This window comes from Loxodonta africana, chromosome 2, assembly GCF_030014295.1.
Source record: "Loxodonta africana isolate mLoxAfr1 chromosome 2, mLoxAfr1.hap2, whole genome shotgun sequence".
Classification (NCBI taxonomy): domain Eukaryota; kingdom Metazoa; phylum Chordata; class Mammalia; order Proboscidea; family Elephantidae; genus Loxodonta; species Loxodonta africana.
This window is the reverse complement of record NC_087343.1, coordinates 75,008,644-75,022,083: the sequence shown is the minus strand read 5'-3', so window position 1 is coordinate 75,022,083 and position 13,440 is coordinate 75,008,644. Positions and strand designations below refer to the sequence as shown.

The 13,440-nt window shown below is 37.4% G+C and overlaps 1 protein-coding gene across 3 annotated transcripts in view; it reads right to left on the bottom strand.

Annotated features, from left to right (window-relative positions):
- The window catches only part of BDP1 (B double prime 1, subunit of RNA polymerase III transcription initiation factor IIIB), a 118,049-nt gene that overhangs the window by 20,138 nt on the left and 84,471 nt on the right, over positions 1–13,440 (bottom strand). For 2 of the 3 annotated variants that reach the window (XM_064272962.1, XM_064272961.1), the window contains exons 27-30: positions 8,444–8,480; positions 7,848–7,940; positions 6,271–6,496; positions 5,654–5,814 (exon numbers count right to left, since the gene is read on the bottom strand). In XM_064272962.1, the coding sequence (XP_064129032.1) occupies positions 5,654–5,814; positions 6,271–6,496; positions 7,848–7,940; positions 8,444–8,480 (517 nt within the window). The remainder of the gene's footprint in view (positions 1–5,653; positions 5,815–6,270; positions 6,497–7,847; positions 7,941–8,443; positions 8,481–13,440) is intronic. The other variant, XM_064272963.1, reaches the window with a different exon arrangement.

The window sequence follows — 13,440 nt, the reverse complement described above, 5'->3', positions numbered from 1 at the left end:
AGGAGGAGAATATGGAATGTGTGGATAATTGCCTCCATGAAAAACTGCCTCCTTTGCCATGAGACCAGAAAAACTAGATGGCGCCCAGCTATCATTATTGAGCATTCTGATCAAAGATTACATAGAATAATCTTGATAAAAGGGAGAAAATGCAGAACAGAATTTCAAATTCTTATACACTCCAGACTTCCTGAAGCCATGAAGGTTGGATAAACTCCTGAAACTATTACCCTGAGATAATCTTTAAATCCTAAACCAAAAATATCCCCTGAAATCTTCTGAAAACCAAACAATTGTTTAGTTTAACTAGTAAAACACGTGAGCTTTGAGAATTATGCTCTTTTAAGAACTACCTATATGGGATCAAACTGATTAAAGCAACTTTAAAGATTAGATAGGAATCTTTTTTTTTTTTTTTTTTAAGGGGGTAGTTAATTTGTGTTAATGGGGGAGGAGCAACTTTAAAAAGGAGAGTGAGAATGGTTATACAACTTGAAGAATGTAATCAATGTCACTAAAAGGCACATGTAGAAACCGTTAGTTTGTTATCAGGAAGGCCCAGTCCCTGGAGAAGGAAAATTAGAGGGTCAGCAAAAAGGAGGAAGACCCTCAATAAGATGGAATGACACAGTAGCTGCAAGAATGGGCTCAAGCATAGCAACAATTATAAGGATGGCACAGAACCTGGCAATGTTTCGTTCTGTTGTATGTGGGGTTGCTATGAGTCAGAAATGACTCAACAGCACCTAACAACAACAAGAAACTGTTGAAAAGCACACACACACACACAATTAAAAACTATTTCACCTCCACTAGGATGGCTATTACTAGAAAAAGAGAAAATAACAAGTGCTGGTGAAGATGTGAAATTGGAAACCTCATCCATGGCTGGTAGGACTATAAAATGGTACAACAGCTCTGGAAAACATTTTCGCAGATCCTCAAAAAGTTAAACATAGAATTACTATATGACTCAGCGTCATGGATTATGTCCCCCCAAAAATGTGTGTATCAACTTGGTTAGGCCATGCTTCCCAGTATTGAGTGGTGGTCCTTCATTTTGTGATTGTAATTTTATGTTAAAAGGATTAGGGTGGGATTGCAAAATCACTCTTACTCACGTCACCTCCCTGATCCAAGGTAGAGGGAATTTCCCTGGGGTGTGGCCTGCATCACCTTTTATTCCTCAAGAGATAAAAGGAAAGGAAAGCAAGCAGAGTTGAGGACCTCGTACCACCAAGAAAGCAGCACCAGGAGCAGAGTGCATCCTTTGGACATGCGGTCCCTGCACCTGAGAAGCTCCTCGATCAGGAAAGATTGAGGACAAGGACCTTCCTCCAGAGTTGATAGAGAGAGGTGTTCCCTGGGGGCCGACACCATGAATTTGGACTTGTAACCTACTGGACTGTGAGAAAATAAGATTTTCTTTGTTAAAGCCATCCACTTGTGGTATTTCTGTTATCGCAGCACTAGATGACTAAGACACTCAGCAATCCCACTCCTAGGCATGTACTCAAAAGACTGGAAAGCAGGAACTCAAAACAGATACTTGTGTATCAATGTTCATTGCAGCACTATTCACAGTAACAGATGAATGGGTAAACAAAGTGTGGTATATACATACACTGGAATATTATTCAGCAAAAAGAGAAATAAAGTCCTGATACATGCTACAACTTGGATGAATCTGGAAAACATTACGCTGAGTGAAATAAGCCAGTCACAGAAGGACAAATATTATATGATTCCATTTATATGAAATATCTAGAATAGGCAAATGCATAGAGACCAAAGTTTACCAGTGGTTACCAGAGGCAGTTGGGAGAGTATAAAGGAGAGTTATTACTTAAGGGGCACTGAGTTTCTGTTAAGGGAAAGGAAAAAATTTGGAAATGTACAGTGGAGATAGTGGTAAAATGTGGTGAACGTAATTAATGTCATTGAATTGTACACATAAAAATGGTTAAAACAATAAATTTTTTCATATATATCTTATCAAAATAAAAGTTTTTTAAATATAAAAAGTAATAATGAATTAACAAACTGTATTTGCATGTTGTACCATAGACATTGTTAAAGTGAAATCCTAGAAATCAGGAACCCCAAAGAAAAGAGGATGACAACTATACAGATTTTCTGAGTAAATGTTCAATACAATCTAGACAGCATGCTACTTGCACTGCTTTTCCTGCCCATACTACCACCCTAAAGGGTTGTACCCCTGGCAAGGAAGGGGAGGTGTAAAAGGAAGTGAGAGTAGGAGTCAAAAATTATACATTAAAATATAATGAGGTCATTAGGAAAATGAAAGCACTCTATGTAATCATATGGAGTTTACACTATTGTTTTAAAAATAGAGAAATGCTAATGCATAAAGACTCTTACAACTCAACAATAAAAAGACAAAAACATAACTTTAAAACGAGCAAAGATTTGAAGAGCCATTTCTTCAAAGAAGATATAAAAATAAGCACATGAATCTCTAAAATTTATAGAAAACGTTAACACCTGAACAGCAAAAAGACAAACAAATCCAATTAAAAAATGGGCAAAGGACATGAACAGGTACTTCACCAAAGAAGACATTCAGGCAGCTAACAAACATGAAGAAATGCTTGTGACCATTAGACATCAGAGAGATGTAAATTAAAACTACAATGAGATATCATCTCACCCAAACAATAATGGCATTAATAAATAATAATAATAGATGTTGGAGAGATTGCGGGGAGATTGGAACTCATATACTGTGAGAGGAAATGTAAAATGGTACAACCACTATGGAAAATGGTATGGCGCTTTCTTAGAAAGCCAGAATACCATACCAACAGATGAATGGATACCATACCACCAGATGAATGGATGAATAAACTGTGGTACGCACACACAATGGAATACCATGCTACAATAAAGAATAATGACAAATCCATGAACCATCTCACTACATAGATGAATTTGGAAGACATTATGCTGATTGAAATAAGTCAATCACAAAAGGACAAATATCATATGAGACCCCAATTACAAAAAGATAAGAAAAGGTTTACAGAGAAAAAAAAATTCTTTGATGGCTACCAGGGTTGGGAGGGGGACAGAGAAAATTATGAGCTAGACAGAAGACATGTGTTAATACTGGTGAAGGGAAAGGCAATACACAATATAAGGCAAGTCAGCAGAACACAACCAAGGCAGAGGAAGACACTGAGAGGAATGCAGGAATAAAAGCCAACCATGGCAATTACTATAACACAGACAATCTTACAACAACAGTGTTAATAAACAGTGATTTACAAATGGATACACAAGTAGATAGGTACACTAAAGAGGTGTGGGAGGGTGTAAGGGAACACACCTACCTGTAGATACAGGTTTTGTTGTGGATATTTCTGCACACACAATTGAAAGTGCTGTATGTTTATTAATATATACAATAGGGGCACAGTCATAGACATAACCAAACACCTTACAGGATGAAGTTTCTAGGCTCGAACACAAAGGACCATAGACTTGGGGGACATTTATATCAATTGGCACAACATACTTCATAAAGATAATGTTCTGCATCCTATGGGGGAGTAGGATGAGTAGTGTCCAGGGTCTTAAAAGCTTGCAAGCAGCCACCTAAGATACAACTACTGGTCTCTTCCCATCCAGAGCAAAGAAGAGTGAAAAAAACCAAAGACTCAAGGGAGCAATTGGTTCAAAGGACTATTGGACCACATGAACTACAGCCTACACGACCCTGAGACCAAAACAACTAGATGGTGCCTGGCTACCACTACCAACAGCTCTGACTAGGATCACAACAGAGGGTCCCACACAGAGTGGGAGAAAAATGTAGAACAAAAAATCAAATTCACAAAAAAGACCAGACTTATTGGTCTGACAGAGATTGGAGGAATCCCCAAAACTATGGCCCTAAGACCTTCTGACCTGGAACTGAAACCATTCCCAGAGACCACCTTTCAGCCAAGCAATAGACAGGCCCACAAAAGAAACAGTAACACCTGAGAGGAACATGTTCCTTAGAACAATCAATTATGTGAAATCAGAAAGACAACATTTGCCCAAAAGCAAAGATGAGAAGGCAGGAAACCCAAAAACTAAAAACCAAACTCACTGCCATCGAGTTGATTCTGACTCGTAGCGACCCTGTAGGAAGGGGTAGAAAATCTGGACAAAAGAAGACGGGGAATCCAGGGCAGAAATGAGAATGCTGACATACTGAGGGGAATGCAACCAATGTCATGGAACACTTTATGTACAAACTATTGAATGGGAAACTAATTTGCTCTGTAAACTTTCATCTAAAGTGTAACAAAAAAGTAAAATAAAAAAAACGAGCATGTGGAAAGAAATTCAACATCATCAGCCAACAGGGAAATGCAAATCAAAACCACAATGAGACACCACTTCACACCAACTAGAATGGCTATAATAAAAATGACAAATAAGAACAAGTGGCAGATGATGAAAAACTGGAACCCTCATACACTGCTGATGATTATATAAAATGATGCAGTGACTTTGGAAAACAGTCCAGCAGTTACTCAAAAGGTAAAACACAGAATTACCACATGACCCAGCAATTCCACTCATGGGTATACTATACCCAAGAGAAATGAAAACTTAAGTTCACACAAAAATTGTACATGAACGTTCATAGCAGTATTATTCACAACAGTCAAAAAGTGGAAACAACTGAAATGTCTATCAACTGATGAATGGTTAAACAAAATGTGGTACATTCATACAACGGAATATTACTTGGCAATGAAAGGAAGTACTGCTACATGCTACAAAATGGACAAACCTTGAAAACATTACACTAAGTGAAAGAAGGTAATCACAAAAGGCCACATAGTATACAATTCCATTTATATAAAACATCTAAAATAGGCAAATCTATAGAGACAGAAAGTGCGTTAGTGTTTGCCTTGGACCGTTAATGGGTATAGGGTTTATTTTTGAGGTCACAAAAATGTCCTGAAGTTGACTGTGGTGATGACAGTTATACAACAAAATGAATACAAATATACTAAACACCACTGAATTGCACACTTTAAATGAGTGTATGCAAATTACAGCTCAATAAAGGTGTTATCTAAAAAGTGATGAACAGTATATATCATTTAGCATGCATATATTTTTCTTTCTGAAGGGTTTATGTATGTGCGTATATATGTGTATACACACACACACATATGTAGATGCTTGTATGTATACAAAACATTTCTAGAAGTATACAATAAAAAACTGGTAACAACAGTTTACCACTAGCAGTGGGACTAACAAGCTGGGAACAAGGAAAAGAGGGAGTTTTATTCATTTTATGTCATTTGGGGGCTGTCTTTTTTGTCACGTGCATTACATTTCTAAGAGATATTGGCTTCAGTATCTGTGTGTGCACACACAGGAAAAATATCTATGACGAGATAAAAAGATTAATCCAGCAAATACAGCAAAATGGTAATCATTACTGAAACGAGTTGGTAGATTTATGGGTATTTATACTTCATTCTACTTTTCTGTATGTTTGCACATTTTTTTTAATTAAAAGAAGTTTAATGACCGAATATTTCATTTGAGAAGCTAATGCAATTTCATGTGCCAAAGTAATCTTATAACTTTGTAAGGGAAACATAAAATTTACCCCTTTGAATTTCCACTTCTTCCCCTTTGGTTACAGACAAACTGGGGACTTCCTGACGAGCACTAAGTCTTTTGGTCCCTAAAATCCTTTTAAGATTTGGCTTAGGCTTGGGAAATCTATTTCTTATTCTCAAATTACTGGTCACTCTAGAAGCTGTATTCCTAGAAAAAGAGACATAGGAAGAAAGAGAAATTTAGCCATCATGTAAGAGTCTCTATATTAATACATTGACAAATTTACTGTGCCACACTGTCTGCAAGCGTTAATTTCTTAATGCTAAAATCACAAAGTAGTAACTTTACAAAAGGTCTTGAACAGGAAAGAGATTCTGGGCCCTGTTTGTAAAATACAGACTACCATTTACATAAAACTATTTCATTACCGCTTCAAAGACATACATATTGCTGTAATTTTAACTTGCAAATCATTAAAGTCAAACACAGTCAATCCTAACTGAAAGGGTGAGAAATGAAATTGTCTACTTTACATTTATTACAAGCATTACTCAAAGGTACTAACTAAATTGATGGTTGATAAAATTATTTTTTATGGGTTGAATACTATATTTTTTAGTAAAACTCAAAAGAAATAATAGTGTAATAAAAAGCAAATTCAACCTGGTTAGTGGAGCGTTTTCCTTTACTTTCTCCATTAAACCAATTTCTTCTCTAATACTTTGTTCCTCCAATACAATGCTGTCTTCTTCTAATGATGCAGGAGATATACTAATGACAGCTGAAGAAAGCTCCTGACTTTCATGAATAATGTTGTGTTTTATATTATCTGGGCTAGAAGGAATATGGCTGTTATCCTTTGAATAAATATCAGGAAGTACAACTATTCCTATTGCAGAAAAAAAAAATAGAAAATTAAAATTAACCCAATATAAATATATATAGAAATAAACTAATTTCTTCAACATTTAAAAAACCCACTGCCATCGAGTCAATTCCAACTCATACCAACCCTATAGGACAGAGCAGAACTGCCCGAGACAGTTTCCAAGGAGCACCTGGTCGATTCGAACTACTGACCTCTTGGTTAGCAGCCGTAGCACTTAACCACTACGCCACCAGGGTTTTCAACTTTTAGTAATTTAAAAATTCTATACTATTTTAGGGAAGAAAGGCCTGGCAAACTACTTCTGAAAATAGCCAACAAAAATCCTATGGATCACAATGGTCTGATCCCATTGTTCATGGGTTCACTATGAGTAAGGGGTCGACTCAACAGCAGCTAACATTATTTTTTAAATTTGCTCTTTTTGGCTGCAAATGTAAATTTAAAATTTCATGTTTTATGCCAGGAATTTGACCTGCTATAAGCTTAAAAATGCTTACAGACTGAAAATGTGTGGTATTACAAGTAAAAATGAGTTTATTACTTTCAATAACTACATAATCTCAGATGGATTTGTACATGGGACTGCCTTAATTTACAATTTTTTAACAATTGTATTTTATGTTCTAGAGGTTTGTAACAAGCTCCATACTCTATCATTGAGACAAGAGCCCTAGAGAGAACACAAATCATACTTTCCTGATAAATACACGATTATGGGGCTAAAAGTCTAAGACCTTTTAAAATGAATGGCAAACCACTCATCACCCGTCACAATATTTACCAAGAACACAATTAGCATAATTATCCATTTAATGTTCTTAAAGTAAGAGATATTTAGTAAAGCATATTAGCTAATCTATAAATTCTGCCTAATATAAAAATCTGGGTTGAATTATATCTTTTGGCTCTGTCAAAATTAGCAGTTTAAATTATTTCACTAAGTAACTAACTGTATTGCCACTTCATACCGCATTTGATTATCATGTAACTGTGAGGACCATCTAAAGCAGCAGCCTTTTGCTAAAGAAACCTGTGTAAAGTGATCAGTGATCAATAAGCTCAGTTAACCAATGATCTTTATGATGATAAAGCTAGAGGATTCACTAGATTAACTATTCCATGAATATAAATTATTCTTAATAAACTAAGTGCGATATTCAAAATGGCTGCCACTATACCTAAAAGGGTTCAGGAAGTTAGTAGATGGGTAAATGCACACATTATTACCCTTTCAGGAAAAACAAAGTGATGCCAATTTCAAATGTAAAGGGCAGGTATTCATTTGTCATTCGAATGTAGGTGTAATTTCTTAAAAGTTTCTTTTCTTGTTAGACTTATCTTTTATTCTTACCATCACCCTGTTCAGTACTGACTTCTGACTGCAACACTAGATCTCCCATTGTCAGTAAAGCTATAGCAGCTTCAGTGCTTCCATCGTTGGTACCTTGTGAGAAAATACACCAGCCTTACAACATAAGAATGAATCTGGAAATTTAAGTGTGCTTATTTATTTATTTACTTTTTTACTAAAAAAATATTTTTAATGCAGGTGTTTATCTTCCTGTAACAAATTTAAATATCCCCTATCCTTTACTGGGGTAATGTTTTGTTTAGGTTATATACTACAAATAAATAAATTTACTCACTGAAAATGCCTGCCCTTGCCCTCCCCCAATTAAACAGCTTAATGCCTTCAAAGAATATAGTATTATCTGTGCAAATCCAGAAAAATCCACCAGTAATGCTTCATTAAATGTTTAATTTTTGACTCACCTTCTAAAGTAACATTCCCAGAATCCAAATTTCCCCTAGAGATAATATATTCAACAGCTATATCTTTTTGTTCAACGACCTATAATTCTGACTCATTTACTAGCTACCGCTACTCCTGAATCACTGTGCTATTATTTACCAAGCAGTTTTAGTAGTTTCCTTGTTAACAGTTACCTATTTCATCTTGGGTATGTTCACCTGTGGTCATTTCCTAAAAGAGAAAAAAAGATATGTAACATCTACTTTTCCAAGTACATGTTCTATTTCTCAAATAGCACTACATTTCACAGGTCTTCCTATACTTTTAATTACAATACTGATAAATTTTTCCCCCTTAATTTATCATTCATAAAGTTCATAGACAAGCAGAAAAAATTTAAGTCAATTTTTTAAATTTTATTTCTTGTTCTTAAGAATATACGTAGCAAAACATAGACTAATTCAACCATTCCTACATGTACATTTCAGTGACACTGAACTGTGTAACCATTCTCACCCTTCTCTTCTGACTTATTCTTACCCATTAACAGGAACTCATTCCTGCTAAGGTTCCTATCTAATTTTTTGATTTGCTGTTGTCACTTTGATCCAATACAAATAGTTCTTAAAAGAGCATAATGCTCAAGGCAGATGTTTTTTTACTAGTTAAGCTAAACTACTGTTTGCTTTCAGAAGACTTCAGGGGATATTTCTGGTTTAAGATTTAAAGATTATCTCAGGGCGATCGTTTCAGGGATTCATCCAACTTTCATGGCGCCTGGAGTCCATGAGAATTTGAAATTCTGTTCTGCATTTCCCCTCTTTTTCATCAGGATTATTCTATGGAATCTTTGATCAAAATGTTCAATAATGGTAGTCGGGTACCATCCAGTTCTTCTGGTCCCATGGCAAAGGAGGCAGTTGTTCATGGAGGCAATTATCCACACATTCCATATCCTCCTCCTATTCCTGACTTCCTTCTTCTTCTGTTGTACCAGATGGATAGACGCCAATTGTTGTGCCTTGGATGGCCATTTGGAAGCTTTTAAGATCCTAGGCACTGCAGAAGCACTAAACACATTACTAGGCCAATTACTTGGGATGAAACTATGTCCCTAAACCTCCAAACCAAGAAGCCAAATACTACAAGGTTTTTGGTTTTACATAAGCAGCTTCAGCAGCTATTCCTTTTTGACTTTGTTGTAAATATGTCTATCACACAGCTTTTGCTGATTCAACTTTTTACAGGTATACAACTTATTGAGAGCAATTAAAATAATCAGCTGTGCAACCCTATCCTTAAGCACCACGATATTTCCATCACCATTAACTCCCTCCCCTTTTCCCTTCCCACCCCTGGAAATCACTAAATAAACTTTGGTTTCTATACATTTGCCTTTTCTTGTATTTTTATATAAGTGAGGTCATATAATATTTGTCCTTCTGTGAATGACTTATTTCACTCAGCATAATGTCTTCCAGCTCCATCAAATATTGTAGCGTGTATCGAGACTTCATTTCTCCTACTGGCTGAGTAGAATCCCATTGTATATATGTATCACATTTTGTTTATCCATTCATCTGCTGATGTGCATTTCGGTTGTTTCCAACTTTCGACTACTGTAAATAGTACTGCAATGAACTATGGTGTACAAGTTCTGTTTGATCTTCTGCTTTCAAGTCTTTTGGGTATATACCTAGGAGTGGAATTGCTGCATCATATGGCAGTTCTGTTTTCATTTTTTAAGAAAATGCCGTAATCTTTTCACAAGGGCTGTACCATTTTGCATTCCCACCAGCAATGTGTAAGAGTTCTAATTTCCTCACAGCCTCGCCAACATTTGCTACTTTCTGTTTTTTAATCTTAGCCACCCTAGTGGGAGTGAAATGGTATCTCACTGTGGCTTTGATTTGCATCTCCTGATAACTAATGATACTGAGCATCTTTTCCTGTGTTTGGTGGTCATTTGAATGTCCTCTTTGATGAAATACCCATTCAATTCCTTTGGTCATTTTATGATTGGGTTATTTCTTTTTTTATTGTTAAGTTGTCAAAGTCTTATATATATATTGCCTTATTGGATTCTTGTTGGATGTATGGTTTCCAAAGACATTCTCCCCATCAGTAGCTTGGCTTTGAATTTTCTTGGTAGTTTTTCAAGTTTTTTTCAGTAGTCTTTTTTGTTTTGATGAACAATAAGTTTTTAATTTTTATGAGGCCCCATTTATTTTGTCTTTTGCTGTTTGTACTTTTGTTATTATATTAGATAATCCACTGTTAAAAGCTAGGCCCAAGAGCACTGCCTCTGCATTTTCTTCTAAAAATTTTATGGTGTTAATTTGCACATTTAGGTCCTTAACCCACTCTGAATTTATTTTTTGTGTATGGTGTAAAAGCTAAATTATTTTGTCTTGTCTCTTGATCCTTATTTTGCCTTATCCTTGTATTGTACACAAATTTTAAATCTGATCATATTGTTATAGACATCTGCCATTCTTAAGTACTTTTTCACGTTCATAATCCTTCAACTCTAGTCATATTTGCTGTCGGTTTTACCCAAAGCAAACTAAGATCTGAGGAGTATCTTACACTTTTACAATGCTAGGTGGATGAAAACCTAAATGAATTTTAATAAATCAAAAAGTTATTAGGATTTACAAAATAATTCTATTATGAAAACATTCTGCATCCCACTTTGAAATGTGGCGCCTGGGGTCTTAAATGCTAACAAGCGGCCATCTAAGATGCATCAATTGGTCTCAACCCACCTGGAGCAAAGGAGAATGAAGAACACCAAGGTCACACGATAACTAAGAGCCCAAGAGACAGAAAGGGCCACATGAACCAGAGACCTACATCATCCTGAGACCAGAAGAACTAGTTGGTGCCCGGCCACAACCGATGGCTGCCCTGACAGGGAGCACAACAGAGAACCCCTGAGGGAGCAGGAGATCAGTGGGATGCAGACCCCAAATTCTCATAAAAAGACCATACTTAATGGTCTGACTGAGACTAGAGGAATCCCGGCGGCCATGGTCCCCAGACCTTCTGTTGGCACAGGAGAGGAACCATCCCCGAAGACAACTCATCAGACATGAAAGGGACTGGTCAGTGGGTGGAAGAGAGATGCTGATGAAGAGTGAGATAATTATATCAGGTGGACACTTGAGATTGTGTTGGTGTCTCTTGTCTGGAGGGGGGATGGGAGGATAGAGAGAGTTGGAAGCTGGCAAAATTGTCACGAAATGAGAGACTGAAAGGGCTGACTCATTGTGGGGAGAGCAAGTGGGAGTACGGAGTAAGATGTATGTAAACTTATATGTGACACACTGATTGGATTTGTAAACGTTCACTTGAAGCTTAATAAAAGTTAATAAAAAAAAAAAAGTTATTAGGATTTAGAGAGCCAACAGAGAGAGAAAGAACTCCCCTGGAGGTGAAGTCCTGAATTTGGACTTTTAGCCTACTTTACTGTGAGGAAATGAATTTTTCTTTGTTAAAGACAAAAAAAAAAAAAGTTATATAAACTCAACAAACAATAATCAGTTGAGATCCAGCAATGAACAATCTGAAAATTAGGAAAATAAATTCATTTATATTAGCAACTAAAAGGATAAGATATCAGAGGAGAGGGGCGGGGCCAAGACAATAGAACAGCCAGATGCTTCTGGCTATCCCTCTTATAACAAAGATCCAAAAAATCAAGTGAAACGATTTTATTTACGACAAGAGAGGAGCCCTGAACATCAAAGGCAAAGTTAGAAAACGGACTAAGTGGCAGGGGGACAGAGAGACAGTTCAGAAGTGGAGAGGAGTTACCAGACCTGAATCGCTGGGATCCCTCAGGCACCATTCCCGGGAGCGGTTGTAGTGGGCTGGTAGTAGCATTCGGCCACAGTTTCCTCAGGGAAAGCAGCCAGCCACACAGCCTACTCACACCTCCAGACCCAGAGGACGGAGCTGTCAGCAAAAGCTAAGTACTTGCGTATATTTTACCGCTCCCCCCACCCTCAAGCTGGCTTCAGTGCCTGTTGACTTCCCTGGGCGGGAGATAGGCCCATTTGAGAACCATGGGCCATGCTCCCGGACATGGATAAGGAATAAATTCACAGCACAGGGAAAGATAATCTGACAGCTCCACTAACCTGGGGAGCTCAGGATAGAAGTGGTTACTGTCCAGGCATAAACAGTCTGTGGATTTCGAATACCTTTCCCCTCTGCATGGACCTGTAGGGGCCTATTTCAGGAGAACAGGCCCTTGCTAACAGACTGCAACTGTTTAAGCTGTGTGGTGGAGAGGTAGGTGTTTGATATTTGACACCGCTTTGCCTATTAAACAGGGTCCTCACCTACCCACACCAGGGGCATAAGGACTGGTGGCACCACTCAGGTCATCCAGCCACCTGTGACAAGGGTACGAGGAAAACTGATACCTCCCAGTCCTTACAACCAAAAGCACTGGGTGCCCATGGTCCATCTGCAGAACCCACCCACCTGTATGCTCCAGGGAACTAGGACACACTTTCCTCAGAGACACTCAGGGGATGCTTCTCACCCCCTACCTTCTTCAGAGCATGACCCCCTGCTGCAACCAGATACTGGTAACTACACCAAACACCCCTGCCCCTCTAAGACTGTAGGACAGAGTCTGTACCACAAACTTGATGACCAGCTACCTGGACACCTGAGCTGAATCCACAAAAGAAAAGTGAATGGACTCACAAACTCATATACCTGATAACAGCTCTAGCTATCTGGTGATGGGGTGTTAGAGCTCCAAAAGAGAAAATAATCAAGATAGCTCACTCAACCAACCCATTTCGGCATATCAACACAAAACGTAGCAAGAAACTAACATACAGTAAGCAAATAAAAAATAAACTAATACAATAACCTATAGATGGCTTGGAGACAACAGTCAATATCAAACCACATAAAGAAGCTGACCATGATCGCTTCAACAAGCTCTCAAAACACAGAATCAAAGGATCTTCTGGATGAAGGTGCATTCCTGGAGTTACCAGATACAGAATTCAAAAGATTAATATACAGAACTCTTCAAGACATCAGGAAGGAGATCAGGCAATATGCAGAACAAGCCAAGGAACACACAGATAAAGCAGTTAAGAAATTAAAAGATTACTCAAGAACATAATGAAAAATTTAATAAGCTACAAGAATTCACAGAGAG